This window comes from Alosa sapidissima, chromosome 3 (assembly GCF_018492685.1).
Source record: "Alosa sapidissima isolate fAloSap1 chromosome 3, fAloSap1.pri, whole genome shotgun sequence".
Classification (NCBI taxonomy): Eukaryota; Metazoa; Chordata; class Actinopteri; order Clupeiformes; family Clupeidae; genus Alosa; species Alosa sapidissima.
Genome location: NC_055959.1, coordinates 29,068,414 through 29,096,252, shown reverse-complemented (window position 1 = coordinate 29,096,252; position 27,839 = coordinate 29,068,414). Strand labels below are relative to the sequence as shown.

General features: G+C 44.4%; 1 protein-coding gene across 6 annotated transcripts in view; it reads right to left on the bottom strand.

Annotated features, from left to right (window-relative positions):
• Positions 1-27,839, bottom strand: part of axin1 (axin 1) — a 47,045-nt gene that overhangs the window by 14,169 nt on the left and 5,037 nt on the right. For 2 of the 6 annotated variants that reach the window (XM_042085359.1, XM_042085358.1), the window contains exons 2-5: positions 18,664-18,855; positions 13,600-14,571; positions 5,161-5,301; positions 1,872-1,968 (exon numbers count right to left, since the gene is read on the bottom strand). In XM_042085359.1, the coding sequence (XP_041941293.1) occupies positions 1,872-1,968; positions 5,161-5,301; positions 13,600-14,495 (1,134 nt within the window). In that variant the 5' untranslated portion in view covers positions 14,496-14,571; positions 18,664-18,855. Of the gene's footprint in view, positions 1-1,871; positions 1,969-5,160; positions 5,302-13,599; positions 14,572-14,772; positions 15,775-16,698; positions 16,891-18,663; positions 18,856-27,839 lie in introns of those variants that run through there. The other 4 variants (XM_042085357.1, XM_042085362.1, XM_042085363.1 and 1 more) reach the window with 4 other exon arrangements.

The window sequence follows — 27,839 nt, the reverse complement described above, 5'->3', positions numbered from 1 at the left end:
CTCTGCGATCTTGCGCAGCGTACAAAGGGGGTGGAAGGACTAATTACCCCCGTCGCTCGGAACGAACGAAAAAGTTCGTTCAACAGAGCTGGCTGGCTCACGACTGTAAATCACTCCTGATCGCAGCCGATTAGAGCGCAGCAGCCAGCTGTAAATTTAGATCAAAGGGCCGCATTGTACAAGTTTCTCCGCACTCCTATGCTTCTGCACTAGGCTGCGGTTCCAACCAGAACAGAGGGCCCCACAAAATACATTATTATTCAAGACATCTGCGGAGGAATAGCAGGGTGCAGCCAAATCTATACTGTGAGGAAAAGCATGGATTAAAAAAGAAAAGAGAAGAGAGAAAAGAACATGCCAAGCTTTCTGGACACTTTAACGGACAGTCAGAATATATTCATCTGCTTCCATCTTTGTGCTCCTGGTCTCTGCAGAGTTCAGATTTTTTGCTGTCCTTGTGTTTTGCTTTGTTTTTTCTCTCCTCTCAATCTCTGGCCCTTTTTCTTTTCTTTTTTGTTTTATTTCTTCTACTTTCCAATCCGCACACATAACTAGCCTATATGCTCAGTGAAGCTGCAACTGCCATCTGGTCTTGACAGCATGTCAAGACTCTGGAGACAGGAGCTGTGGGCTTCACAGAGCACCCCTTTGGGGAGAGGGAAATGTCCTACCTGGGAGGCAGAGAGAGAGAGTGAGAGAGAGTGAGAGAGAGAGAGAGAGAGAGAGAGAGAGAGAGAGAGAGAGAGAGAGAGAGAGAGAGAGAGAGAGAGAGAGAGAGAGAGAGAGAGAGAGAGAGAGAGAGAAACAGACCGAGAGAGACCCCAGAGCAGCTAAGAACAGCACACGGCTGACATGCGACTCAAATGTCAACCACATTACCAAGCGGGCATAAATCTATTTGCCCATTAAAATATTCATCGCCCATTTGAAACGTCTGATATTTTAGATAAGCATCGTTGTTTGGCAGGAAAAAAAAAATCTTAACTATGTCAAACCCATAAGAGAAGAGTAATACTCTGATCCTTCACTAATTCAAGCCTCAAGAGAGATAGCGAGAGAGAGAGATGATAGAAGCAGAAGGAGAAGAGAGAGAGAGGGGGAGAAAAAGAGAGAGAAGAGAGAGGGGAGGGAGAGAGCGCATAGCTTGACGCACTGCTCTGTTTTGGAGAGGTTTTAAATTGGACCCCCTCACTCTGAGGCTTCAATTAGGCAGGAGCCAGGGAGACAGGGAGCTGCCGGCCATCAGCACAGCACTGGGTCTGCTGGGGCTCCAGCCGACAGCCCGCAGTGGAGCAGCAATGGCAGAGGCCACACACACACACACACACACACACACACACGCTAAAACAACCCAACACCCTCTCTCTTTCACACACATTTACACAAATACACACACACCATCAGCTAGCGTCTGATCAAAGGCATTCTGCTGCAACCGCCACAGCACATCTTAAAATGCAGAGAGAGAGAAAGGAGGGGAGAGCAAGAGAGAAGTACGGAGAAAAAACAGAAAAATAGCAGGAGAAATAGATAAATAGATTAATAGAGAGAGAGAGAGAGAGAGAGAGAGAGAGAGAGAGAGAGGGAGAGGGAGAGAGAGGGAGGGAGGGAGAGAGAGAGAGAGAGAGAGAGAGAGGGAGAGAGAGAGAGAGGTGGAGAGAGAGGGGGAGGAAGAGAGGGAGCAAGGAGAGCTGAAAGCTGTGATTCATGCGGGTGCTTCGCTACACTGTCTGCAGCGAGGACAGCAGTAACTGTACCTGCAGAACAGACAACAAGGAGGAGTGCAAGAGACCGAAAAGGTAGAGAGAGAGAGAGAGAGAATAAGAGAAAGAGAGGACAAGTGCGAGGTGGTGGCTGGTTTGAGGACTTACAGGAATATGAGGTAGTGGCACACGTCCATTAGCTTTGGCACTTTCGTGCATCTCCCGGCGATGCTGTTTACGGTATCTGTAGGGTGGGACTCCATCTCTGAGAGGAAACACACACACAAAAAAGGAGAAAACAACGTTAAAAACAACACTTCAGTGAGCACTTCTAAAGCCAGAAATAACTACAACATTCAATGTAATGTTGGTTTGGCACTCTAAGTAAGGTTGAGAGCAACCCTTTCAGCGGAGTTAGATGACACCACCATTGTTCAGGTGCTGATCAGGCAGAGAAATCAGGGCTTTTTATACCAGGCAAGTCTGCTTTTAAAAGGCACCAGAATTTTCTGTGGTCAATTTATTCAGACCGAAAACAAAACTGAGTGCTGAAAATACTGGTGTCTATAAAGCCCCTGTCCTAGCACAACAGATGTTGGCATTCATCGCTTAAATGCTACAGTGACTTTGTCCGCACAGTAGGTATAGCCTACAATAGCACACTGACACAGCGTCCGAGGCATTATAAACCCTGGAGGGTTTATTTGCTGAATAAACTTAGCCATACGAGTCCCCAAGGAGACTGTGTGACCCTGACAGGGCCTGTGATGTGGATGATGGGGGCCGGGGGGGGGTGGTTATGGTTTCCTGCTGACAGGAAGCTATGATGCCGCAGCCACCTCCCGTACACCAACACCCCCTCCCCAAACACACACACACACACACACACACACAGACAGTAAAAACACAGCCATCCCGCTGGGTGTGAAGCAGCGAGGGCCGTTGCAAGGGGGGGTGGGGGGTGGTGGGGGGCACAAGGCAAACAGCTGATAATGGCCTCTAATCTATCCCGCTTCAGACATGGTTTTGTCCCGCTGTGCCGCCTTTGATGTTTCCGAGACGCCATTCCCCCGGTGCCATCTCTGAACTTCCGCAAACGACCGCCTCCTCCTCCACCCTCCCTCCCTCCCTTCTTCCTTCCTCTTTTCCCTCGCTCCCTCCTTTTTTTCTCTCTCCTCGTCTGCCTCTCCCACTGTCCATCTCCCTTTTTCTTTTTCTCCCTCTGTTGCATGTTCAGGCCCCTCGGACACGTCCTCTTCCGGAGTGTCTCCGTCAATCCCCGTCTACATCTTTCACAGCCTTTTCTCTACATCCTTTCTTCTTTCCCCCAGCGTCTCAGTCTCCAACCACCTTTCTTTTTCCGAGTCTACCTTCCTCCCTTTCTGCATCTCTCCCTCTGTACGTGTTTGAGAAGCTAAACCCCCCCCATCTCTCTCTCTCTCTCTCTCCTGTCAAGTCTCTTCAGTGCTTCTTTCCCTCTCTCCCCTCTTTTCTCCCTGCATTCCACCCCCTCTGTGTGTGTGTGTGTGTGTGTGTGTGTGTGTGTGTGTGTGTGTGTGTGTGTGTGTGTGTGTGTGTGTGTGTGTGTGTGTGTGTGCACAGACATCTCCCCCTCTCTCCTGCCAGCACATCCTTGCTCAGATCATTCAGAGGAAGCTCATTTCCTGCCGGGGCAAGAGAAAAACCCGTTCCGTGTGTGTGTGTGTGTGTGTGTGTGTGTGTGTGTGTGTGTTTGCCACACCACATCTCTTACAGCCTGGTCCGGACTCCCGCTGCAAGTCTCTAAGTATGGGCAGATCTCTCTCTCTCTCTAAGTATGGGCTGATCTCTCTCTCTCTCTCTCTCTCTCTCTCTCTCTCTCTCAGTATGGGCTGATCTCTCTCGGAGACGTGCCTCACCTCGGAGCCCGCCGACACACGGGTCAGAACTTCCTTCCGGAAGAAATGGGGGTGGACGAGGGTGGTGGAGAGAGGAGCCATGGCATTTTCACTCCAGCTCAAAAATAGCAGGACTCATTTTCCTTACGTGACGTGGGCGTTTCAGCCCTCAATTTCCACACTCATCAAAAGGGAGGCCGGATTAGCATGAGCACGCTTCACAGAATTGCTTGCGATGTCGCCATCCGGCATGAAATCAAAACGATTGGACAAATTTGATTACTAGCTCGTTCTTTAGCCCACGTACTGTATTACACTGCCCTTTCTGATAGGTGACAAGAGTGTGTTCCTGGGGATCGCTTTTTTTTCACCTCCAACCGGTCATCCACCTCCAACCTGTCATCCACCTCTCGTCACACCACCGCAACTTGCCTTTTTTTAACTAGAATACGTTTCCACTGGGTGTCGAGGGGAGCTGGTGGGGGGGTGGGGGATGGGGAGTCAGCACCTTAAAAGGAAACTGGCCTCGTCAATGCCTTCAAATTACACTCCGTCCACACTCAGCCCACGGCCCCCTGGAGCACCGCCCCGTCTCAGGCTCTATAATTAGCATAAGTAATGACATTTAGGAGCTTTCATTGGCATGAGTAATGAGCAGATGGTGGTCTGTCGAGGCGAGGCAAAAGGCTTGTTCCTGTTCCCGGATCAGTGTGTGTGTGTGTGTGTGTGTGTGTGTGTGTGTGTGTGTGTGTGTGTGTGTGTGTGTGTGTGTGTGTGTGTGTGTGTGTGTGTGCGCGCGTCAATCAGTACATGTGTTTATGGGGTAGAGGGAGGTGGCTGGCAGGTAGGTCTGCCCACCTCTACTCTGCTGCTTTAATAAAAATGCTTTGAAAGACGTTTATTTTCCTCCTTTTTTTTGATGGTATCAAGATCTAGCTTATGTTGTACTGTAAGCCAACTAGCAATAGTTGCTCCAAGCTACACCTTACGATAACATACTATGCTTCTCTAAGCTGAGCAGTCACTGCGTTTCCACAAACATTCATAGCAGGCGATAACCAAGACAGGAATAATGACACCTACTGTTAAAACAAGTGAGCTTCATTAAATTGAAAAGATACTGTGGTCATGTGATCAACCTAATTAATAGAGAAAATGTCCTACGGAGCTACAGTGTGTTAAGTCAGGTGTGTATCACTCAACAGTAAAGAGACTCCTACATTTCTGGTCGTAGGCGCACATAGTATGTTTTTGTATGCTATTCTGCTGTGCAATTCATGCTTATTTTATTAATGTACAAATTGTTTCAGAAGGACATTGATGCTAGTTTGATAAGTTATCTAGATGGCTAACCAATACTCATGGGTTGCTATGAAAAGGCAACAATAAAACACTAATCAAACATCAGCCGAAGCGTGATTTTATCTGCCCAGAAAAGCTTTGGGAGCAGCTACAGGATTGGTAACTGAGCACAACTATCAGTCAGGGGCAACATGTGTGTGAGAGAGTGTGTGTGTGTGTGTGTGTGTGTGTGTGTTGGTGTGTGCATAGATGAGGATAGATAAACTGTGAGTACTTACACACTGCTGTCGGTCAGTGAAAGCGTGTCGGCGTCACTGGACATGCTCTGCTGCTCGCTGTCGTTGGCACTGGTGGCGGGGGCCATAGCGTAGCCCGTGTTCACGTAGTACGGGTTGACGGGCTCCCTCCACTGACTAGGCCTGCACGTGGGGGCAAGGACAAAAGGGCACGCAATTAGGTGTGGACAATATAGACCCTTTCAACAATAAAAACAAAAACAATGCTTGAATGTTCTATTTGGCTCCCAATCTACTTCCACTGCATTAAAATAACATATGGAATGTTAAAACGGAAGCCTTGTGGGGCCAACTATGATGCTGATAATGGAACTCTCTTGAAAGGGTCAATAGACTTAAAACTATAATGATTTCATAGTATTTAATGCAGTGTTTCCCATACATTGACTTATTTGTGGCGGCCCACCACAATATCAACATTGACCACCACACAATGATTTTCCAGGTTGAACTAAATTGTGCTTAAATCTGGTGAGCATCATAACCACACTGCGCTAATTTGTTGTTAAAAACTGTTGCATTCAAGTTAATTCTGCAAACCTTCCACCACAAATAGAATTCAATTCTGTGGGAAATACTGTAATGTATGTAATAATGACAAACTATATGAAAAAATGCTATTCAACACCCTTTTTTGCCACAGTCACATGATCAGCATACAGTCTTGAGAACTAATTTATTTCACAAATGACTAAAATTGCAGTGAACACGCAAGCACACATTACTATAATCATACCAATTACATCATGGATCTGGCACTATACGGCATATTACGGATGACACTATATGGCACAACACCAAATTCAAATTCAGTTCATTAAAATCATTGCTGTACAATTTAGATCTAGAACCATTTAACTATACATTTGTTCATCATTCAGTTTCAGTTGAACTGAAATAAAATGTACTAATGTTATTCCGAGGGGCAGGGTGAGAGTCTGCTTACTAATGTCTACCACAATCACCGAGTCATTTCCTCCAGTTTGCATTATGTGTTTTCTGTTTCTATCCGTCTACGACCACTTCAGATAAATGCCAATCCATGAAAAATGGCATCTGAAAAAGATGCAATGTGCAATAGCCCATTGAACACAAACCCGTGTAGCTCTGGTGAGAATGGGAGAGTGAGTGTGAGAGAGCGAACATAGGGGGTGGGCAGGAGGACACATCTCCAAATCCAGCTCAGAGGGCAGGAATAGACCACGTCACAAAACTGGACAAGCACAGCCGAACGAAAAAATGGCCTTTCAGCCTTTCACAGATGAATGTAAACCTAGGCTCTGGTGTCAGAGAAGGCCTCATTTGGTCTTATTAGTGGCAACCGGAGGGTTCTCACCTGACTCAGGCTCTTCCACTCTGAGCACTTGGCCGAGTGTGCTCCCCTTTAAATAATGTATCTGGGTGGGAGTTAGGTTCTCTCAGCTTCAAAAAAAAGTATCCCTGATGCAAGTTCTCATCTGTGCTTTGCCTGGCTACTGCAGATTTCTGAGTCTACTTCAAGCGGGGAGCCTGTTCCTAGAAGAACTTTTTCATCAATCATGGCCACGATGGATGGCCATTAAAATTGCATTGAGTTCATGGAGATTAAAGATGTAAATCAGAGCTGTGTGTGAGCTTTCTGGGGGACTCAGAATTCAGTTGTATAGCCTAGCATAGAAAAGTAGTGAACGTGTAAGCCTAACATTAAAAAGTAGATACATCAAATTACCACAGTACCACAACAAAATCTTTGGTATATGGCTCTAAAGCTAAAAGGGTTCCAAACCACTGGTGTAGAGCATGTCCATCATTTTAGGACAAAAAGCAGTTGTTGGTCTCATTCAGGACGGAAATCAATGCCTTCTACTGCACCTAAAAAGGCTTTGTGAGCAATGGCACATCGAGTGTATTCAGAATGTTCCTAAAAGTCTTCATGTAACACTGCTTTTGAGACATTTGATAGCTGAATAGGCCTGCACAAGCTCTACATTATTTTTCTCTTTCCACTTGCAGATGCTCCAGGCCACCAATTCATATTTTGCAGAATTGCTGAAAACCAAGGCCCCTGTCTACAGGTTACCCTCATCCCAGCGTGTGTGTGTTTGACCCAAGCACCTGCCCCTTTCCTCCACAGTTCTGCCCGTATCCTTTCTCTGTCCCCGTCTCATCCATCCCCTTCTCATCGTACAACAACCTGTCTGTCTGTGTCTGTCTGTCTGTCTCTGTCTCAGGCCAGCATCAGGCTGATGAGCCTCTCTTTCTGAAGCCAACCTGTTTAAAGTGTCTGTCTCTTAAAATGGATTATGCAGATTTAACACACAAATAAAATTAAAAAAATAGTGTTTTCTGTAAAAGAACACCCAATCTGAACCAACAGCCTTCCAACTCACAACCAATGGAGCCATTGGCCATCAACAAAAACAAGACAGCGGGACTTTTGTGAGTTCGCTTCAGAGCCAACTCTTTCACAGAATAGTAAGGAGAGTCTGGAGAGAAAAGGAAACCTTTCAAAGGGACACTAGTTGTATGTGATATAGACCCTTTCATCAATAAAAACAAAAACAATGCTTGAACGTTCTATTTGGTTCCCAATCTACTTCCTCTGCATTAAGATAACATATGGAATGTTAAAACGGAAGCCTTGTGGGGCCAACTATGATGCTGATAATGGAACTCTCTTGAAAGGGTCCATACATAGATAGATAGATAGATAGATAGATAGATGGATAGATACTTTATTGATCCCCAGGGGAAATTCAAGGTCTCAGCAGCAGCATACATACAACACAAACACATTCTTTAACAGCAGAAAGAGTAATTAAAGTATATAAAATAACAACTAAGCAGTAAGGACAGTAGAAGATAAAGAATATGCTAAATATACTAAAATACAAATTATACTAACACTTAATACAATATATAAAAATATACTGAAATACAAATTACAAAAATACAAATTATACTAACACTTAATCTAAATGCATCATATCCCTAAAATAGGCCAGGCCATATTCCCCATAGACATCTAAATATTCATTTCACAGAACGATCCATGAACCATGTTCACACTTACAAATGTACCAAAGTGTACATGGCATGGAGGCTATGGGATACTCTACTGTACACCCCCACACTACAATCTTCTCTCGCCTCAGGTTTAATACCGTAAGATGATCCGTGGCCAAACCGGCTGAACATAAACTTTAGCATCTCACACTATCCTCAAAAACTCCAAACTTATGGTGAAACAAAGAAAGTTTCACCCAATCCATTGGCTAGAGTTTTTTTGTGTGTGTGTGTACACCTTTCCACTTCTCACTTAGTTTGAGTGACCAGAATCTTAATTTCATAAATACAACTAGGGTGATTATTGATACAACCAGTTTGTGATGATATCCTATTTTGTAGAATTCTTATTCAATAGAATAGAATCAAGTTATCCAATATGACATATCTGATAATAACAAGTTAAAAGCAAACACCTCTGATTAATCATAGAGGCCTACTGTTTTCAAATATGAACCACACCATTTTAAATCTTTTCAAAAACATTTTATTTTAAAATGCCAGAAATGGCAACAGAAATTCATTCATAGACGCTGACAGTTACCTTTTTTTGAGCACTGTCTCAAATGTGAGAGTTACTGACTAAACACAGGAATATAACAAACACAACCAATTTACGAAAGAGATCTCAGGCTGACTAGTAAAAGGTCCCTTTGTAGCAAAGCTTAGGCCTAATAGCACAGAAGTTCAGCCCAAACCAACACAATAAAGAGCTGAAGGACCTGCTGCATCTGACACACACACACACACACACACACACACACACACACACACACACACACACACGTATGCCTCCTCCAAATATACACCACACCACACCACACAGTTGCGTTACGGTGAGTGAATAGATACAGCCAGCTCCTACCTGCAACTTCAGCCATTCCACAACACAAGGCATCTCTGTGTGAGCAAAGACCTTATCTCCACTGGGTCACTCAGACAGTGGGAAGCTAAGCCTATGTTTGTGTGTGTGTGTGTGTGTGCATCTGCAAGACTGAGAAGACAAACACTGGGTATGAGCAGTGTCCCACCCCCGGCCCCTCGGATGAGATTTGGGCCTTTGGGCCTTTGTGTATGTTTACTGGACCAGAAAAGTCACTTTTACACTATTTATTCCACTGTAATGAGCTCCCTCTTCATTCTAGTAGCCTCGGTTACATGCTTAGCTTCAACCAGTTAGCCTCGCAGGTAAGCTGAGCTGACTCATATATGGGTGACTGGTGGACAAACTGACTGGTCAACCAACTTTCCCAAAATATTCTCTTCCGTGCCCCTGGCCAGCAGGACATTCCTTACGTGGAACCCTAATATGAGGGTCTTTATGGTGAGAGTCCGTGTATCTGATATCTGGTGTTGTTGTTGTTTCCCTTGACTGTGTGTGTGTGTGTGTGTGTGTGTGTGTGTGTGTGTGTGTGTGTGAAAGACTGTGTACTGACTAAAGAAGTGAGGGAAGCTCGAGCCGGGAACGCCTGCACTGCCTCTGGTGATTATTCTGCGCTTTCAACCATTCCAAGCTCCACTAATGATTTAAGCAGCAGGCATGTCGATATTCCGCGGATCACAGGGAAGCGCGGCAGCCAGAGGAGGGAGGGAGGCTTTCAAACCTGCACTGGTGCGCTGGCGCTCTCACACATCTTTTCCATTTATCTCCAAAACAAAGTCTTCCGCAATCCACACGGGGCTTATATACCTTTTTTTCCCAGACATCCAGACAGACCCAATCCATAGTGCCTTCACTACACAGTAGTGAAAAAAGTACACTCTCCAGTGGCTGAACGATAGCAATTTATGCCATATTAACATAATGCTATGCAATGACTAAATTAAGATGCTGCAGTGTTTCCCATACATTGACTTATTTGTGGGGGCCCACCACAATATCAACATTGACCGCCACACAATGATTTTCCAGGTTGTTCTAAATTGTGCTTAAAATCATAACCACACTGTGCTAATTTGTTAAAAACTGTTGTATTCAAGTTAATTCTGCAAACCAACCACCACAAATGGAATTCAATTCTGTTGGGAAACACTGTGCTGCCTCGTAAAAAGAAAGCCTTTAAAATTCACAATGCAATGACCAGTCACTCTGCAATGAACAAAACAGAAACATGTAACACAGCGATGGAGGGGGCCAGAGCTGACCCATTAAGATGAAATCACTGCATCTCTTTACAGCGCCCCACGGCCATCTCCTGTGTGGAAAGGAGCTTGATGCACATTTACAGGAAGCCTTTACCCAAGATGTGAGATAACTTCAGGGCTGTCCCAATGATTACGCCTGCCCCTTTGCACCTTGGGAACAATAACTGGCTCTTTGCGTCACCGACCTCCTTCCAGAGCGGCCTCGTGCTGCGTCCATCGAGATTGTGGGTGATCGATTGATCATCGTCGGTCAAGTGCTGGAGACCACAGGTGAGATGGTGGACGCCCGCTATCTGCCCACTTAAGAGCATTAGCTTCAGAGGAATCATGCCACAATGTGGCGATTAGTGGTGAAAGAACAAGGTGGTAGGAGTCATTAGAAGGCCCTGTTCACTTTGACAGCCTGCTGATAGCATCAGAGGGGGGAGTGTATGCGTTTCGGCAGAGCTTTTCTCTCTCCCCTGTGACTTCCCACCGTATGACCCCTGTGAAAGATAGTGACAGAATGACCACAGGTATGCTTGCTGGGGTCACAAATCCATGTTACAAATAGGTCTGAAGACCGCTGAAGATAGTAGTTTCTCAATAGAGAAAAATATGACTTATTTCTTTCCAATCCATCTCTCATCCAGCTCCCGGGAAGACATATGACTTATGTAAAATTTAGACCTTCAAAAAGCCCGAAGGCGAGTCCTAAAAGGCTATTTAAAAATTAAGTGTCTTTCTTGCAATTCGAGCCAAATACTTCATCTACTGAAAAAATCATTACAAAACATCTAAAAAATACAAGTCTCTACCCAATTAATCCACGTCATAACCATACAAAATGGGGTGGAGAGTTGCCATGGTTTCAGAACATTAAAAAGTCACAAGTTATAGCCTGTTAGCAAATGCCCTGCAACACATTTTAATACTTTAAATGTTGTACAACAGTCCAAACCTTTTCTCTGGGCTTATTCGATGTTAGAAAACTGGCTAAATAAACCAATACATTGTTGAACAGTGAAGACAGGAGTGATTTTTTTAAAAAGAAGACCCAAAGTTCACAAACATTTAACATAGACCATACGATCTGTGACATTATTGAATAACAGACACAACACTGAACCAAAGCTGAGCAGGGTGAAATACTGTACACAACTTCTCCTTGTTAGCAAAAACAGAGACTGGCAGAGTCTATAAGCTAACAATCTACTGCAGAGACGATTTGAATGCAGGACTCAACTTCATCCCTTTTTATTTTTCTTGTCAAAATAACGAGGTGCTACAACATCTCGTTTTATTGTCTTTGAAACTCAAGGAAACCTTTGCAGGTTGTCTCTGCTCGAGACATGAAAGCTCCTTCCAATTTACACATCAAAACAATTCTAAATAAGGAACAAAAGAATTTCAAACAAGTTTTTGTTGTTTTTGTTGGAGAGAGATTTCTCAGGTCTTATGGGTGTTCTCTGTTGTGTGTAAATCACTACTGCAAATCTGGATTCCTTTTGGGAAAAGAGTAAAAAAAAAAAACACTCCTTTCCTGAATTTTCAACAGATGTCAAGGATTGTCTTAAGACAGTCAAGGGTGTGAGGTGAGAGAGAGAAAAAAACTAAAGAAAACTGGGTCAACTTCTAGGGATAGAATTCCGGAATCTTCAATCTCCACACGCAGCACACCGCCAACAGTGAACAGAGCTGTAAAAGCACATCTGAGGGGGAGAACTACAATGTATTCCTTAGTAATATACTGGGCCTTTCTGTGTGCCCATGCAAATCCCTCCTCCAACTCATCCTTACCGGCGCCATCATTTAAGCCTTGCTTTGGTAAAGATAAAATGCATTAATTCCACATTTGGGAGAGTGTTTTTATGTTGATATTTGCGTTCTTACACCACTGGTAAGAGAGCTTTGTAATCCACCACAGCATAGCCTGCTCAAATGCCCAGATGCACAGCTTTCTGTTCCAACAGGACATGGATTAGAGACTTAAGTAGTCCCATCCCACAAAATCCCATTCCATTAATGTGTGGCAGAGGCTTGGATGCACAGTTGGGTTGTTGTACATTTTTACAGCTAGACTGACTCCATAGATGAAAGTATGCAAGATGATTAGAAAATGCCTTCTCGACATTCTTCGAGCACAATGAGCACCAGATAAAATTGGAACAGATAAATGTCTTCAAAAAGCTGCTTGGAAAACCTTTCTAGCACAAAAGCCCTTCATCAAGTAATGATTAGGGTCTGTTTGTGTTGTCTTTCTTAAAGGCTTTTATATACATCTATGACCCGCAGCAAAATAACAGATCCAAAGATATGGTTTCATAATCATTCCACCCAAGCTCTTTTTAAGTGTAGGGAGGGAGGGAGAGAGAGAGAGAGAGAGAGAGAGAGAGAGAGAGAGAGAGAGAAGGGAGAGAGAGGGAGAGAGAGAGAGAGAGCTAACAGCTTTGACTTTCGGCTTCTGCTGCTGCACAACGGCGCTCCATTTCCCAGGTTCAAAAGAGGAGCCGTGTTGTGCTTTTCACTCGGATAGCTTTTGCTCTGGCATAAAAGCCTGCCATTCATAGGACACCTGCATGGAGAAAACAAAGAGCAGCCCTGCTTCCACAGCTCAAACAGCCAGGCCCGACCCAGTCACCACCATGCTGCAACAGTCACAGGTACTTAAGGGCCTCAGCCTACACCAAGCTGCTCTCATCTACACTGCTCGGTAGGAGCATAAACTCTGAATGCCTTTTAATTTCCACTCCACCTGATAGCTTGCCATGAGATGAGGGAAGAAATGCAACCATACTGAAATCTCTCAGAGCACAGGGCTCCCCCATAGACACTGGTTTTGACTATTATATCAGGCAGCTCAAATGCAGCAGCACAAGCATTAGCAAAAACAAGCTCAACAAGCTAATCACAAATAGGCCTATTTTTCAAAAAACTACACACACATTTTAATTGTGTATTCCAGAAATTACCCTTGACTCATGCATCGCCTCCAAACTCCTGACGACCATACTGTAATGGACCATAACCCTACTAAAAGTCACTCAGATGAAGCAGCTTATCACATCATATCTTTAGCTGTTTATCCCATCTTATCTGCTCAAATGCCCAGATACACAGCTCTCTGTACCAACACAACACAGACTTGAATCCTTAATATCGAATCACAGTATTTATGAAATCATATCTCACCATATCTTTACTGCTTAATGAGTGCAAGTGTGCAAGGAATCGTGACTGGGGAAGACCTACCTGTACTCCCGGCTGTCCTGGTATCTCTTGCTGCTGGCCACCCGCTGTGGGGCCGTGTCCAAGAGCAGCTTCTCGGTCAGCCGACTGCTGGGCGTGGGGTCGCTCTCGGGCTGCTCATCCAGCTCTTGGTCGCAGCGCCATTCCTCATCCTCGTTCAGGGTGGGCAGGTAGCCCGGCAGCACTTTGCCGTTCCCTGAGACCGAGCTCTGGTCACTGTATAGCTTCGGGCTCTCGCCACCTGTCCTTGTGTATTCCAAGTAAATGTCCGACTTGAGGAACAGAGGGTAGGTGTTCTCCTCCATCATGGTCTGGATCTCAGTCTGGGCCTGGTCAAACATGGCTGGGTCAATGTGCAGCTTCATCACACAGTCCTTGATGAAGCTCTTGGTGGCCGGCTTGATCTGCCGCGACACAATTCCGTTGTTGTCCAGGATGTACTTGCGGTAGATAGCCTTGGCCAGCTTGAGCTTCTTCTCGTCGTTGCCATCGCTGGCCTCCAGCTTGCGGAAGCCGCTGCAGGCAAACCAGAAGTCCAGCATGTCGGCGCAGTCCTCCTGCTTGAGGAACGTCCTGAACAGGTGGATGCCATCCTGGTCGTCAAGGAGCGAGTGCAGCGACTCGGCCCATTTCAGGTAAGGGGGTGTGGGTGAGGCACTGCCCTCTGGCTCGTAGCCCAGGTCAAGGTCAGGCCGTCGGGGTGTGGCCGTGGAGGCCTCACTCCTCAGGCTCTCGCTCTTGGAGGCATAGAAGCCGTGGCTGTACTGGCGGCCATCACCCGACACCAGGTCACCCTCCTCACCTGGGACAGGGGGCCGGGGGGCATCCTCAGTGAAGCTGCCCCCAAGGTCCACCAGGTAGCCCCGCTTGTCGTTCACACTCATGCTCAAAATGTCCATGCACACTGCCACCCTGGTGCAGCCCCGGAAGAATCAAATCCAGACTTCCACTAATGCCACAGCAAAAGAATTCCTCCTGTTGAGCAAAAGAGAAAAGAAGACAGTAAGGCTGCCGCTCACAAATAGAAGAAATCTAAATAGGTAGGCTACACTAGTGCCACCTTTGTACAACTGCCCACGACCTGAATTTCACCAACACATCACATTTTATTCGTACTGTAAAAAAAAAAAAACTATGCAAAAACACTGTTTGAGGCATTTTTTCATGAGCAATTACCTTGGCATGTATAAACAAATGTTGACAGCGGGCTACATGGTCACGCTTTTATCAGCGCCAACTGTGTTGGTGAGGTAGCATGCTTCATGGGAAGGCAGCTTGCTTGTTTTACACCAGAGTTCCATAAGGCTGCTTTAAGCAGTGGCCTAATAAATCATCCACTAATTCTCACTAACAGTGACTGGAATGGTTGTAGTTAATCAGAAATACTACAAAATAATAGCCAGGGAAACAACAAAAGCTACCAACACATTATTTGGTTTAACAAAGTTAAGAGACTAGATCACATTTTAGAAACAATAAGATTTTTTTTATTGCTATGTTGATTTTTCCTTCAGATTATGGCATTAATTACAATATTATGAATGCATCCATGCTCAAAGCATGGGGCTTAGTGATGGCATGCACCGCAGAGATCCCAAATCTGAGCAAGTGGCAGAGCATAAGCCAACAGTTTGCAGAGCAGAAGCTGAGGTACTGTAGCCTCACAAGGACAGAGCTTTTTCAAGGTTAAAAGAGAAACTGCGGGGTGCAGGCAGAGCACAGTCTGCCATGGCTGTAATGATTGCTACTGTGGTGGTGTGCAGTACAAGCCTGTTTGATCATATCAGAGTACGACCTTGGGCAGACTGAGCCCACAAAGAACAAGAGAGGGAATACTTTGACTTTTTCACAAATTAATAGATGAACAGCCCAATCTTGAATGTGTGTTGATAGATGAGGATCTCTGACAGCACTATAATATCTACTGTGTGCGAATCACATATTTTTATTTAAAGCCTTAGTCTATGATTTCAATTACATTAAATGATCCACAGGTGAGCAAAGTGAAGTTACAGGACAGCTTTACAACATAGTATCTTTGGTAAATTGTTAAAATGTGATACAAAGTATCTGCCTAGTTGTTACATCAAAAACACAACCCTGGATAGAAGTCCAGAAGAGTGTAGCCTACAGACTCGGAGTAATATTGATGGGCTATCCAATAACAAGATAATAACGCCAAGACTTAATGTTACCTATGATTAATCCGGCATAGTCCTGGGTAAACACAAAGTCAGCCAGCAAACGAGAAGGCTTGTTTTTCAAGCTCACAAGGAAGCACTTCTAGGCACCATGTCAATCTAATGCGGGCTAGCGAACTAAGAAGCAGACAGGCTAACGTAACCTTCTCCAACAACGATCCATTCGGAGAGTTCACCATGTTTAACAAGAAACAGCAGCATACATCGACCGATTTTAGTTATATTGATCATGAAAATATATAAGCTGTTAGATATCCAGCTGACTTCCGAAGCTCAAGAGCTACACTAATCTTGGAAGCTAGCTCGCTAACTTGGCTAGCAAGCTAACGTTAGTTGTGAAATGAACGTTTGATCTGAGAACACGTTGCACTGCTTGTAAGACCTTTTAAAATGCAGCTAAAGGTAAATAACGTTAATCATTCCTCCTCGGTTTCAAACAACGCCGGTGTATGACCATGCAGATTTTAAACCAAATTGTTTATTTGTGTTTGCTATCAGCATTACAACACCCCCTTCACTACCCTCCCGATTGCTTTGAAGTGAGCCCCACATTCATTGCATTCATGTCTTGGCCTCTGAGTCTCAACAGCACAGCAGCAGAAACGGATGGGGGAGGGGAAAGTAGAAACAAACTCCACACACATAGCCAGGCCCTTTCGTTGCTAACAAATCATACAACTTTACAACAATATTAACAAACTTAACAAAGCGTGTGGAGAAAAGAGTCAGTGACATCTATGTCTACGTAAACCATTTTCTTAGCCTCGGGTAAAATGCTCGCGATTAAAAGAAACTCCTCCACGAATTTGATTCAAACACAGCGAAGCGATGGCACATTTCATCTCTGGCTACCGCAATCCCATACCCGAGTTAGGAAAAAAAAAAGTGCCTGGTACTTTACCTGTGAAACCCTACTTTCCGTTTTCGAGTGCATCGGGATTACTGGCGTATGCTACTAGGAGTGAATGGTGTCATGGATGCGAAACATACGAGTTTAAAAATAACAAAGAACACAGTCCGTTCTCCACCTCTCCATTGCTGTCTCTCTCACTCCTGACTGTGTGTGAGTAGGCTATGTGTGTAAAGCGAGAATGGAACAAGAGATGTGCAGCGCCGCGCGCGTTCAGAAAACACACTGCCGCCTATCCAAAGGGAAAAGGAAGGAAAGGAGGAAAACCTGGAATTAGAAGAATTAGTTCCTCAAAATGCACGCATGGTCGCGCATCAGTTTGTCCTGCTGTATCATATTGCTAATCTCGAACAATGATAAAGTATCCAACAGCCTAATCGAATGAGTGAAAACATTAAACGCCTGTCCTCAACAACAACGGGCAGCTCACATCAGGCAGAGAAAAATAAAAGCCGTAGGCTATCTTGTCTTGTATTTCTAGGATATGTTTGGAGCCAACGCAAATATCAATCTATTTAATCTATTTTATATTTCTCATCACTGGTCCCGTACTGTCCACGAAGAAAGCGGAAAAGTGTTAAGAATCCGTAACGCCTGTGGCTATGGCTATGGCTACTATTATGGCAAATCACCTGAAAGACAGCAGTGACTATTTACAGTCTACATAGCCTACATAGCCAACATTTTACTAATATAGGGCCAATATGATGATCAGATATTGTCGAACAACGACAAAAATCTGTGTTGTCACAAAAATTTAATTTTGACACAAAATGATGCCACAAACATAACCCACTTCCAATTGACCAGATTGTCATAGGCCATGACTTTTTTGTGACCCATATGACATCACTTTTGACAGACTAATTAAAATGGTCTGAATCGCATCCTACAGTAGAACAGGCTCTAACGGTCATTATAGTGCTTAGTTCTTGAGGGCCAAAAAGAACTTAAAAGGGCCTTATGAGGCATAACCCAGAGACAAGGAAACGTGAAGTGTGACCATCAGATTGTTTAAACCATGAAAAGTCAACTAAACCAACTGCTTGCAGGCTATTGACAACAAGAATGCATTAATTCCACGTGACAATCTTATCACCATTGATATGATGTTGACTTTGTCATTTGTATCTGCACATATCTGATAGAATTTGTAACATGCATTTCTATGAAATTCTAAAGTGAGTCTCACTGATTCATACAATACATTGCTTTTAAAACTGACTTGACCTTCTACGTCTGTTTGGAACCAAACAGACAAATAGAGAATTGTTCTGAATTGTCCACAGAAATGTTCTGCATGCTTTAAACACAATGAACTTGGTGCTTAAACATAATCAGAAGGAGAAGCCTGTCATGCTGCCAAATATGAGCAAATGTGAATAAGTTTCCTTTTTAAAAATGGTGTGTTGTGGGTCTCTTCTTGCACAGACCATGACAACCATACAAGTTTGCTCCACACCTGGAAATAATCTTGTGTTTAATCTTAGCACTTTGTAAGAAGATCAAAGGCTGCAGGAATGCAGAAAAGCATTTCTGTGCATGGGGATGGCAGGAGATTAGGCTCAGTTGAAATTGAAAGCATTTTTTGTGTGTGTTTCTAAGGCCTACTGATGCAAGTATGATTAAACTGTAGTTTTTTGCATTATTTTATATGGCCTCAGTGTTATGTAATATGGTCATTTAATTAGATTTATTTGACGTATCATGACTTATTGCAATACGTCATGCACAACTGACTGGGACCAAAATACTGAATTCATAAGCATTGCCGCAGAATTAATGTTGAACTCAGTTATTTAGTCTATACACAACATGCTCTTTGCCATAGATGTTCACTGTGTAATGACATTAAGCTGTTCAGATAGCCAAATGTAGCACAGAAGCGCTGTAAAGGTGATATATCCCCTAAAGAAACTATAAACATGCTTATTTAACAGCACGTAAACAACTTACCTTAAAATAACTGTCTCCTCTTTGATGCAGAGATGTAGATCCTCTATTAGTACATTCATTTGCAGAGGATTCCATAGCTAGTCCAAAAAATTCAAGTGCCGGTGAAGACCACATCTTTCTTTGTGTCACTATACAGAATTCCAATGTCAACAGTTCTGCCCCTGCAGATGCCCCCCTTATATCCATTTGCATCTGAAAAACAGATTGTGAAAATTAGCTCAAGTCAAAAGAGTAAGATATAGCTTAAACAGTGGTGTCAAGTGTTCTTCATTAAATTAATATTTAAAAGTCAATGAGACAAATCATTTTTATTTCATATGGAAATTGTTGTTTTACTCCATCAAGAAAATAGTGTCCAATCAGACCCATTTACTCATGGCCTGATATTATTTAGAATTTTGTATAAATGTTTAGAACTTTGAATTCCTTAAAGTTTGGCTGCATCTCGGAAGACCTAACATGTGATTAAAAGGCATTCCTCCGTCAGTGGCTCAACGGATGCCACAAGGCCTTGTAGGCCAGAGCTCACATCAGATGGCATCAGCAGCTGCAAATTCAGCCCTATCCCTGCCCTTCCTGAGGCTTGACTTTGATAGTTGGGCCCCCCCACTGTGAGCTAACACATGGCCTTGGGTGCATACCAATTCAGCTTACAGAATCTGAGCGACGCTTGGACATAATCACGGGGAAAGTGAGAAAAATGGAGGAGTCTGGCCACATGCCAGAGAGGGCTAAGAGAATCCATGGATCGAATCCTGCTGCATATAACCAATAATGCACTTTTCATTTGTATTTATTTTTAAAATGAACAGTCCATGATCAAGCCATGATCTTAAAAAAATCTAAATGTGTGTGTGTGTGTGTGTGTGTGTGTGTGTGTGTGTGAGGAACAAAATGATTTTATCCTTTATGACTCTTTGGCATGTGTGCGTGTATGCATGCATGTGTTTGTGTGTATGCATTTGTGCACATGCTGATCCACTCACAGCGAGTCCTGTTTATAGGGGTGGACTGCTTTGGCTAGAAGGAAACTATTGGAATCATTTGACAGCTGTATTTGGCAGTTTTCCTGCTGAGGAATGGATGAAGGCTCTGACAGACAGTTGCCGCTGCCAATCAGCTACCTGTTGAGTGGCCTTGGGGCACTCGGACAAATGATGTGACAGGTGTAATTTGGGCTTAAGTATACCTGCTCCTCAGCTCAGCCGCTGGTAAACTAAAACAGAGGTGGTGGGAAAGGACTGACTGTCAGTATTTTGTTCACTTTTTCACCAGAGGCCCTAATTTAAATGATGAGCAAAGAGCAAAGTCAGTGAACAAATGGTCTTCTGCATGAACTCTAGCTATTGTGTGGCATATGGGAGTTACACTGTTGTTTGTCTCTTGTAACAAACAGTTACACTGTTGTTTCTCTGGTAACAAACAGAAGGCAAAATCTGTCAAATCCTGTCACAAATGGACAAAATAGAGTTGGCTTTTGAGGTCATCTTGCAAACTCTTTGCCATGTTATACTATTTTTAGGAGTTGAAGGATCTTAAAGGTCCTCCTCACAACCATCTTTTGATGGGTAGCCTAGAGAAAGTACACTGCCCAATGTCATAAATCCAAAGGTCTGAAATGTAGGCTTATGCTTGACTAGAAGCCATGACATTATCACATACATATTGGTGTCAAAGTTTTTTTATTACCAGAACCTTTGTTGCCATTAATGTAATAGAAGTACTGAGAGGTACGTGACTTCTATCATGACGGCAACCATAAACATGATTGCATGCCAGTGATCTCATTGCAACTGTAAACTAAAAGCACACTGCTTTGAACTTTGAACAAAACCTTTATTGTGTATTTTGCTTGCTTTTGCAAAGCTTTTTTGGCCTGTATAATTTGGCATTCACTGTTCCTGCTGTGCAGAAATGCACTGTGAGACACACAGAATTGTTATTTCAGTGATTTATGACAAATATGAAATAATGTTGTTGATAGGTGTTTTAGTTCGGATTTTAAAGGATCCAATTCAGGGGTGCGTTTCCCCAAACCAGTTGCTAACCTTTTAGCAACTTAGTTTGAAATTGCATTGCAACCAACAAAGTTGATTTTGGGAAGCGCACCTCTGAATAATAAACATTCCAAAGTCACTTTTTTCCACATGACGTGTCCTTATCTCACAATAAAACAACAAAGACAGCGGGAACTCTCTTGATCTTAATCATCAACAAATAATTTACTAATTCATCACAGTGGTATTGTAAGTGTGGTTGTTATCACTCAGGTCAAGGAAAGTACAGTAATTAAGTCATGAAATCATCCCAGCACGGTAATCCCTAACCTTTAAGACATTTTAAGTTACAATTTAACTAAGGAGGACACCGTGTAATTGAAAATGACCTGTAACTAAAACATTTCGAAGGACATGCTGATTCATGTTTCCGAGTGTCACAGCCACACCAAGCTCTCCATCAACCACGCCCACTCTTGACTCTACTGAAAACACTGCTTCCCGCTCACTCTCCCCTGTCTACTAACAGGCCACACCTGCCCTCGTTGTCCCTCGTTTGTCCTAATTGCCAGCACTATGTAAACCCCTTTGTTTGTTCACTCATTGTCTGGCTTCACACTGAGCTACACGGACTTCAGTGCCTTGCCTCGTGAATCTTGCAGAGAAGAAGCCCACCAGTTAAGTTGACTTTTGTGCTTGCCTTTTGGACATTTGCATTTCTGTGAAATCGTTGGACTCTTGCCTTTTTTCCCTTTGAATTGATCCAGTAACTCCTATGTTTGAAACTACTCCTTCCAAGTGTGTCCTGAGAATTGAAGAGTCCTGTTTTCTGTTTCTATGTTTGAATTCATGCAAACCAACAAGTAAAATCTCGGAACTTGACTTCTCTGTGCCTTGAGTCTGTCTCGTAACAGAAAGCCAGACCAGGCAATGGATCAGCCTACAATCAATCCAACCCCAGACCACTTTCAGAACCTGATGGACGAGTTCGGCCAACCACTCACCGCAGCAACAGCTGCTACTCCGCCGCCTCCTCAGATCCTGCAGCCCCAGCAGATCCAGCAGATGCCACAGGCCCAGCAGATGGCTCCAACAGCTCTGGTGATTGCCCACTTGCATGTGGTGAACCCTACATCTTGAAACTTCTCTCCACCTGCACCTGTCTTCCTATGATGACTCCATTAGATTAGAACGATTCATCCAGCTCCCTATCAGTCGCCCATTGCCGTAAGGCCTGCATGCAAGATGCCAATGTGCTAGTACCAACCCCCAACCGCACGCCGAAGGGTGATGAACCAGAACACATGCAGGTGGACACCACAAAGCTCAGTCCCACAGAGCGCAGCCGTCGGATGACACAAGGACTCTGTCTGTACTGTGGATCAGAAGGACGCATCATTGCCAAATGTCCAGTTCGCCCACCACGTCCAACGGTGAGTTCAGTCTATGCTCCTAAAGTGCATCTTAAACCTCTCCTTATCCCTGTTTCCCTCACTGTTGCCCCTTCCAAACACATGGTTTCTGCACTCCTTGACTCAGGCTCCGCTGGGAACTTCATATCTGGATCCCTTTGCCATCAACTCCAGCTCCCGACGACCCGCAGCTCCACAATCTTCACTGTCCACTCAATAGTGGGAAAACCTCTCGCCCGCAAACGGGTACAATTCCAAACTAATGTTCTAGAGCTAAGTGTAGGAAGCCTTCACGTAGAGCCCATTAGTTTCCTAGTGTTAGACAATGCTCCAGTCGACATAATACTAGGCCGGCCCTGGCTAAAGAAGCACTCACCTGCCATCTCCTGGACCACGGGTGAAATTCTCCGTTGGGGTGAATCCTGCCATGGGTCATGTTTTCCCAATCCCATGGGCCCACACTGCCCCCCTGCCAGTCCAAGCCACAACCCTTGAGAGTCCTAACCAGAACCAGCCTATTCACATTCCTCCAGAGTACTCCTCCTTCGCAGATGTCTTTTGTCCACAACGTGCATCCAGTCTACCTCCACACCGACCATGGGACTGTGCCATTGATCTCCTTCCAGGACATCCAATACCACATGGAAAGATTTACCCGTTGTCCCTCTCCGAATGCCATGGAGGAATATGTGGCCCAGGCCTTACAACAGGGCTACATTCGACCCTCAACATCGCCAGCCGCCTCTCCATTCTTCTTTGTGTCTAAAAGATGGTGGCCTGAGGCCCTGCATTGACTACAGGGCAATGAACAATCACCACCATGTTTCGCTACCCACTGCCACTTGTTCCTGCAGCTCTTGAACAGCTACGAGGAGCAACTATCTACTCCAAGCTGGATCTCCGTAGCGCTTACAACTTGGTACGAATTCGCAAGGGAGACGAATGGAAAACCGCATTCATCACACCCACAGGCCACTATGCATGTCTGGTGATGCCCTACAGTCTTTCCAATGTCTGTCTTCCAAGGTTTCATGAACGAGATTCTGTGAGCACCTCAACCGATTTGTCATTATTTACATCGATGACATCTTAATCTATTCGTGTGACTACCCGACTCATGTGAAGTAGTGTTAATTTCGTCAGACGAGAGGAAATATGTTCGTCAACGACCTTTTTTTTCATGACTAAGACGAGACGATGACGAGACGGCAGTAATGTCCTGAAACGCTGACTAAGACTATCTTAAGATGCAATATGTTGATGAAAAAAGACGAGACTAAAATGTTTTGCATGAAATAAAAACTAAGGTAAAATCTCCATTTTCGTCTACAAAATGAGAAGACCGAATATCTCTACGCAACAGCTTTCCTGTAGGCTAGTCTATGTGCTGTTGCTGCAACCCTGTGGCTGCAACACGAAACTACATGGAACAAGAACACTGGAGATTTCTGCCAGAGTTAGCAAGCTAACTACCTAAGCTTTATGCTACATGCGCAGAAGTTGAAGCTTCTCTCATACAAATTAACATCCCCCAGAATGTCCCTACGAAAATGTTCATGTAATGTCAACTATTTAACTAGTTAGACTGATGATTCAAAGTTTGCTAGCAAGTAAGCTAATATGGAAAGTTCACTAGCAAATTAGCTATGGCTAAGATGGAGTCTGTTTGGGGAATGTGTTGTGTTTGGGTGCATATCTCCATCTAGCGAGGCGGAGTAAAACATTAATACTTTTGCCTACGACAGTGTTTCTCAAACTTTTTCAGTTTCAGGACCACTTAACTAACCCTAGCTAAAAAAAAAAAAAAAAAGATTGGACCTACTTCAACAGTAGCCTATAATTAGTCTACACAATAGGCCTACTCACTGAACCACCTTGCTTATTGTCTTTGCACTTTGCTTATTGTGTGGATTCATACTGTATGATTTTAAATTGGCATATCTTGCATAGACAGTGTTGCAGAACTGTTTTTACATACAAGTTGGTTCAATATTGCAAACAACTCATCTATATTATATTTTACGATGTCTGCTCGTGGACCACCAGTGATCCCCGGACCGCACTTTGAGAAACACTGGTCTACAAATATGACAGTGGTCCAGTCAAATCTTTTACTGTCTATGGTCAAATCCCAGCTGAGCTATAACTGTAGCTTGACTTACCTGTGCATGTAAACATACTGACCGACAAAAAATCAGAATGAGTAATTACAGTGCTGGCCAAAAGTATTGGCACCCATGCTAAAGTTGACTGAAAAGAGGAATATAAAATTCTTTTGGAAATTGATCTTAATGCCTTAAGTGAAAAATTAGGAAATATCTAACCTTTAAGGACACCAATTTTCTTAGTGAATGAATAATGTATCATAAATAAATAAATAAATGTTCTTCCTTAAAATACATGGGTCATAAGTATTGGCACCCCTATGTTAAATTCCCAGAGACAGGCAGATTTTTATTTTTAAAGGCCAGTTATTTCATGGATCCAGAATACTGTGCATCCTGATAAAGTTACCTTGGCCTTTGAAATTAAATTAGCCCCACATCACATACCCTTCACCATACCTAGAGATTGGCATGGGTGTTATTTCAGTTAGCCTATTAGCTGGTTTGATTTGCATTGAGCTCAATGAGCATCAAACCAGCTAATAGGCTAACTGAAATGGACTCTCAAAAGGACACTCCTCGCCTCCACCCTTGTGCCTACTTCTCCAAGAAGCTCACGGCTGCAGAGCGCAACTATGACATCGGAGATGGAGAACTGCTCGCCATTAAGCTTGCCTTGGAGGAGTGGCGTCACTGGCTGGAGGGGGCCCAAGCATCCCTTCACCGTTCTCACTGACCACAAAAACCTGGAATACCTCTGTCAGGCCAAGAGACTGAATCCCAGACAAGCAAGGTGGGCCCTCTTTTTCACACGCTTCCACTTCACAATCACCTATCACGCCGGTTCCAAAAATGTACGAGCAGATTCCCTTTCCCATCTCTATAATCCTGAGGAAGAAACCGATCCCCCTGAGCCTGTGCTACCCCCAGAGATCATCGTGAGCCCCATTCAGTGGGCGATTGATGCCCAGATTCTGCCGAAACTGACCCTGCTCCATCCAATGCTCCAGCTTCCCATGTCTATGTTCCCAGAAGTCTGCGCACTCCACTCCTCACGGCTGCCCACTCTTCTCTTGAGACTGGACACCCTGGTGCCAATGCCACTCTCTCCCTTCTCCAGAATCGCTATTGGTGGCCTGGAATGGCAAAGTATGTCTGCCAAGTCATCGCCCGCTGCTCAGAATGTGCAATGACCAAGACTCCACGCCACTTGCCAGCTGGCAAACTCCTCCCATTACCCATTCCACAAAGGCCCTGGTCACACCTAGGCGTAGATTTTATCACCGATCTCCCTCCTTCCAATGGCAACACCTGCGTTCTTGTCATCGTAGAGAGGTTCTCTAAGGCCTGCAAGCTGATTCCAATGAAGAGCCTCCCAACAGCAGCAGAAACAGCTGATGCATTATTCACACACGTTTTCCGGAACTTCGGTCTTCCAGAGGATATAGTGTCAGATCGTGGGCCCCAGTTCATCTCTCGATTCTGGCGGGCCTTCCTGCAAAGGTTGGGAGTAACTGTTAGCCTCTCCTCAGGTTATCACCCTCAAACCAATGGCCAAACTGAGCGGAAGATCCAGGAAATTGGTCGCTTCCTGCGCACATTCTGCCATGACCGCCAAAACAGCTGGGACCAGTTCCTCCCCTGGGCCGAATATGCACAAAACTCCCTGCGCCAACCATCCACTGGCCTTACCTCTTTCCAGTGCATGCTCGGTTACCAACCACCACTCTTCCCTTGGTCTGGGGAATCATCCAACGTCGTAGCCGTTGACTCATGGCACCGTGAAAGCGAGATTTTGGAACAAAGCGCACCACCACCACCTGCAGAGGGCCGTCCGCCGTCAGAAGCAACATGCTGACATCCACAGATCCATTCCGCCTGAGTATGTGGTTGGGCAGAAGGTGTGGCTGTCGACCCGAGACATCCGGATGCATCTCCCCTGTAAAAAGTTAAGTCCCAGATATATTGGCCCCTTCATTATCACACAGAAGATAAATCCCGTCACCTTCAAGCTGCAGTTGCCTCCTAGTTACAAGATTCATCCAATTTTTCATGTCTCGCTTCTCAAACCTCATCATTCACCTCTCTTCTCCCACAGAGCCTGGTGTGATTTGCAGATCCTCCACTGCCACTCCTCCTGGACGAGGGTCCCGTCTATGCGGTGAAGACCATCCTTGACTCTCGGCGCCGCAGGGGTCGTCTAGAGTATCTGGTTGACTGGGAAGGTTATGGGCCCGAAGATCGATCGTGGGTCCCCCGAGTTGACATCTTGGACCCCACCATGCTTGCCGACTTCATAGAACCCATCCCAGCCGACCAGGGGGTCGACCATGTCGCTGTGGCCCCTCGTCCTCGGGAGTGCCCCCTGGAGGGGCGGAGGGGGGGGAGGGTGGGTTTAAATATCACAGCCACACCAAGCTCTCAATCACCACGCCCACTCTTGACTCTACTGAAAACACTCCTTCCCGCTCACTCTCCCCTGTCTACTAACAGGCCACACCTGCCCTCGTTGTCCTCGTTTGTCCTAATTGCCAGCACTATGTAAACCCCTTTGTTTGTTCACTCATTGTCTGGCTTCACACTGAGCTACAGACTTCAGCTCCTTGCCTCTTGAATCTTGCAGAGAAGCCCACCAGTTAAGTTGACTTTTGTGCTTGCCTTTTGGACATTTGCATTTCTGTGAAATTGTTGGACTCTTGCCTTGTTTCCCTTTGAATTGATCCAGTAACTCCTATGTTTGAAACTACTCCTTCCAAGTGTGTCCTCTGAGAATTTTAGAGTCCTGTTTTCCGTTTCTATGTTTGATTTCATGCAAACCAACATGTAAAATTTCAGAACCTTGACTTCTCTGTGCCTTGAGTCTGTCTCGTAACACCGAGATAATAAAATATGATAAACACTAGCCTACAATATCATAATTGTATAACATGAGAATGTATGATAAAAAATGTATTTGTTTTAAATCTATAGGCCTATACATGAAGTGCCACCTGTGTTTCAGCACCATATCTTTATGAACTCTTCACCTGAACTCTTATTTAGTTAGGCTATTTGGCTTATTGTTAATTTATTGTATGTTGTACATGTTAAATAGTTATGTCTACAGTCTTATCATAAATAAGATTAATCTTACATAATATTCACAAATCAGTAAATTGCAACATTCAACATTGCTATGTTTAGAATGGCTGTAATGCTGGGGAAAAAAACAGTAGAACGGAATGTTGAGAACAATAGACTGCTGCAGGCGTTCTCATCTCTGAATCAACTGTAACTAAAATGTAGGATACCTGTGGCGAAGCTGCTGTCACCTGCACTACTTCACAGGTGGCGATAGGTAGCCTGCTGCAGGCAGCCCCAACAGCTTTACATGCTTTACAGTGTTTGTGACCAGACCATCTGCTCTGACGCAATGCAGTGCAGAAAGAACAAATGAAAATGTGTCCACAGGGAGTTGCTGTTCTCTGCATTAAATCACAGTGAAATGCCACCATGATTGAATTAGTGATATAAAGTCTTTATTAGTCTCTGGTCTACTTCAGTGTGAACATGGTCATTTCTGATTTCAATTTCTGTTCTAAACTGGGGGGAAAAAGAACATCTTGCAGTGATGTAATGTTTTACATCTCTTGCACGCAGCCTGAAACTGGCAGATCTATAAT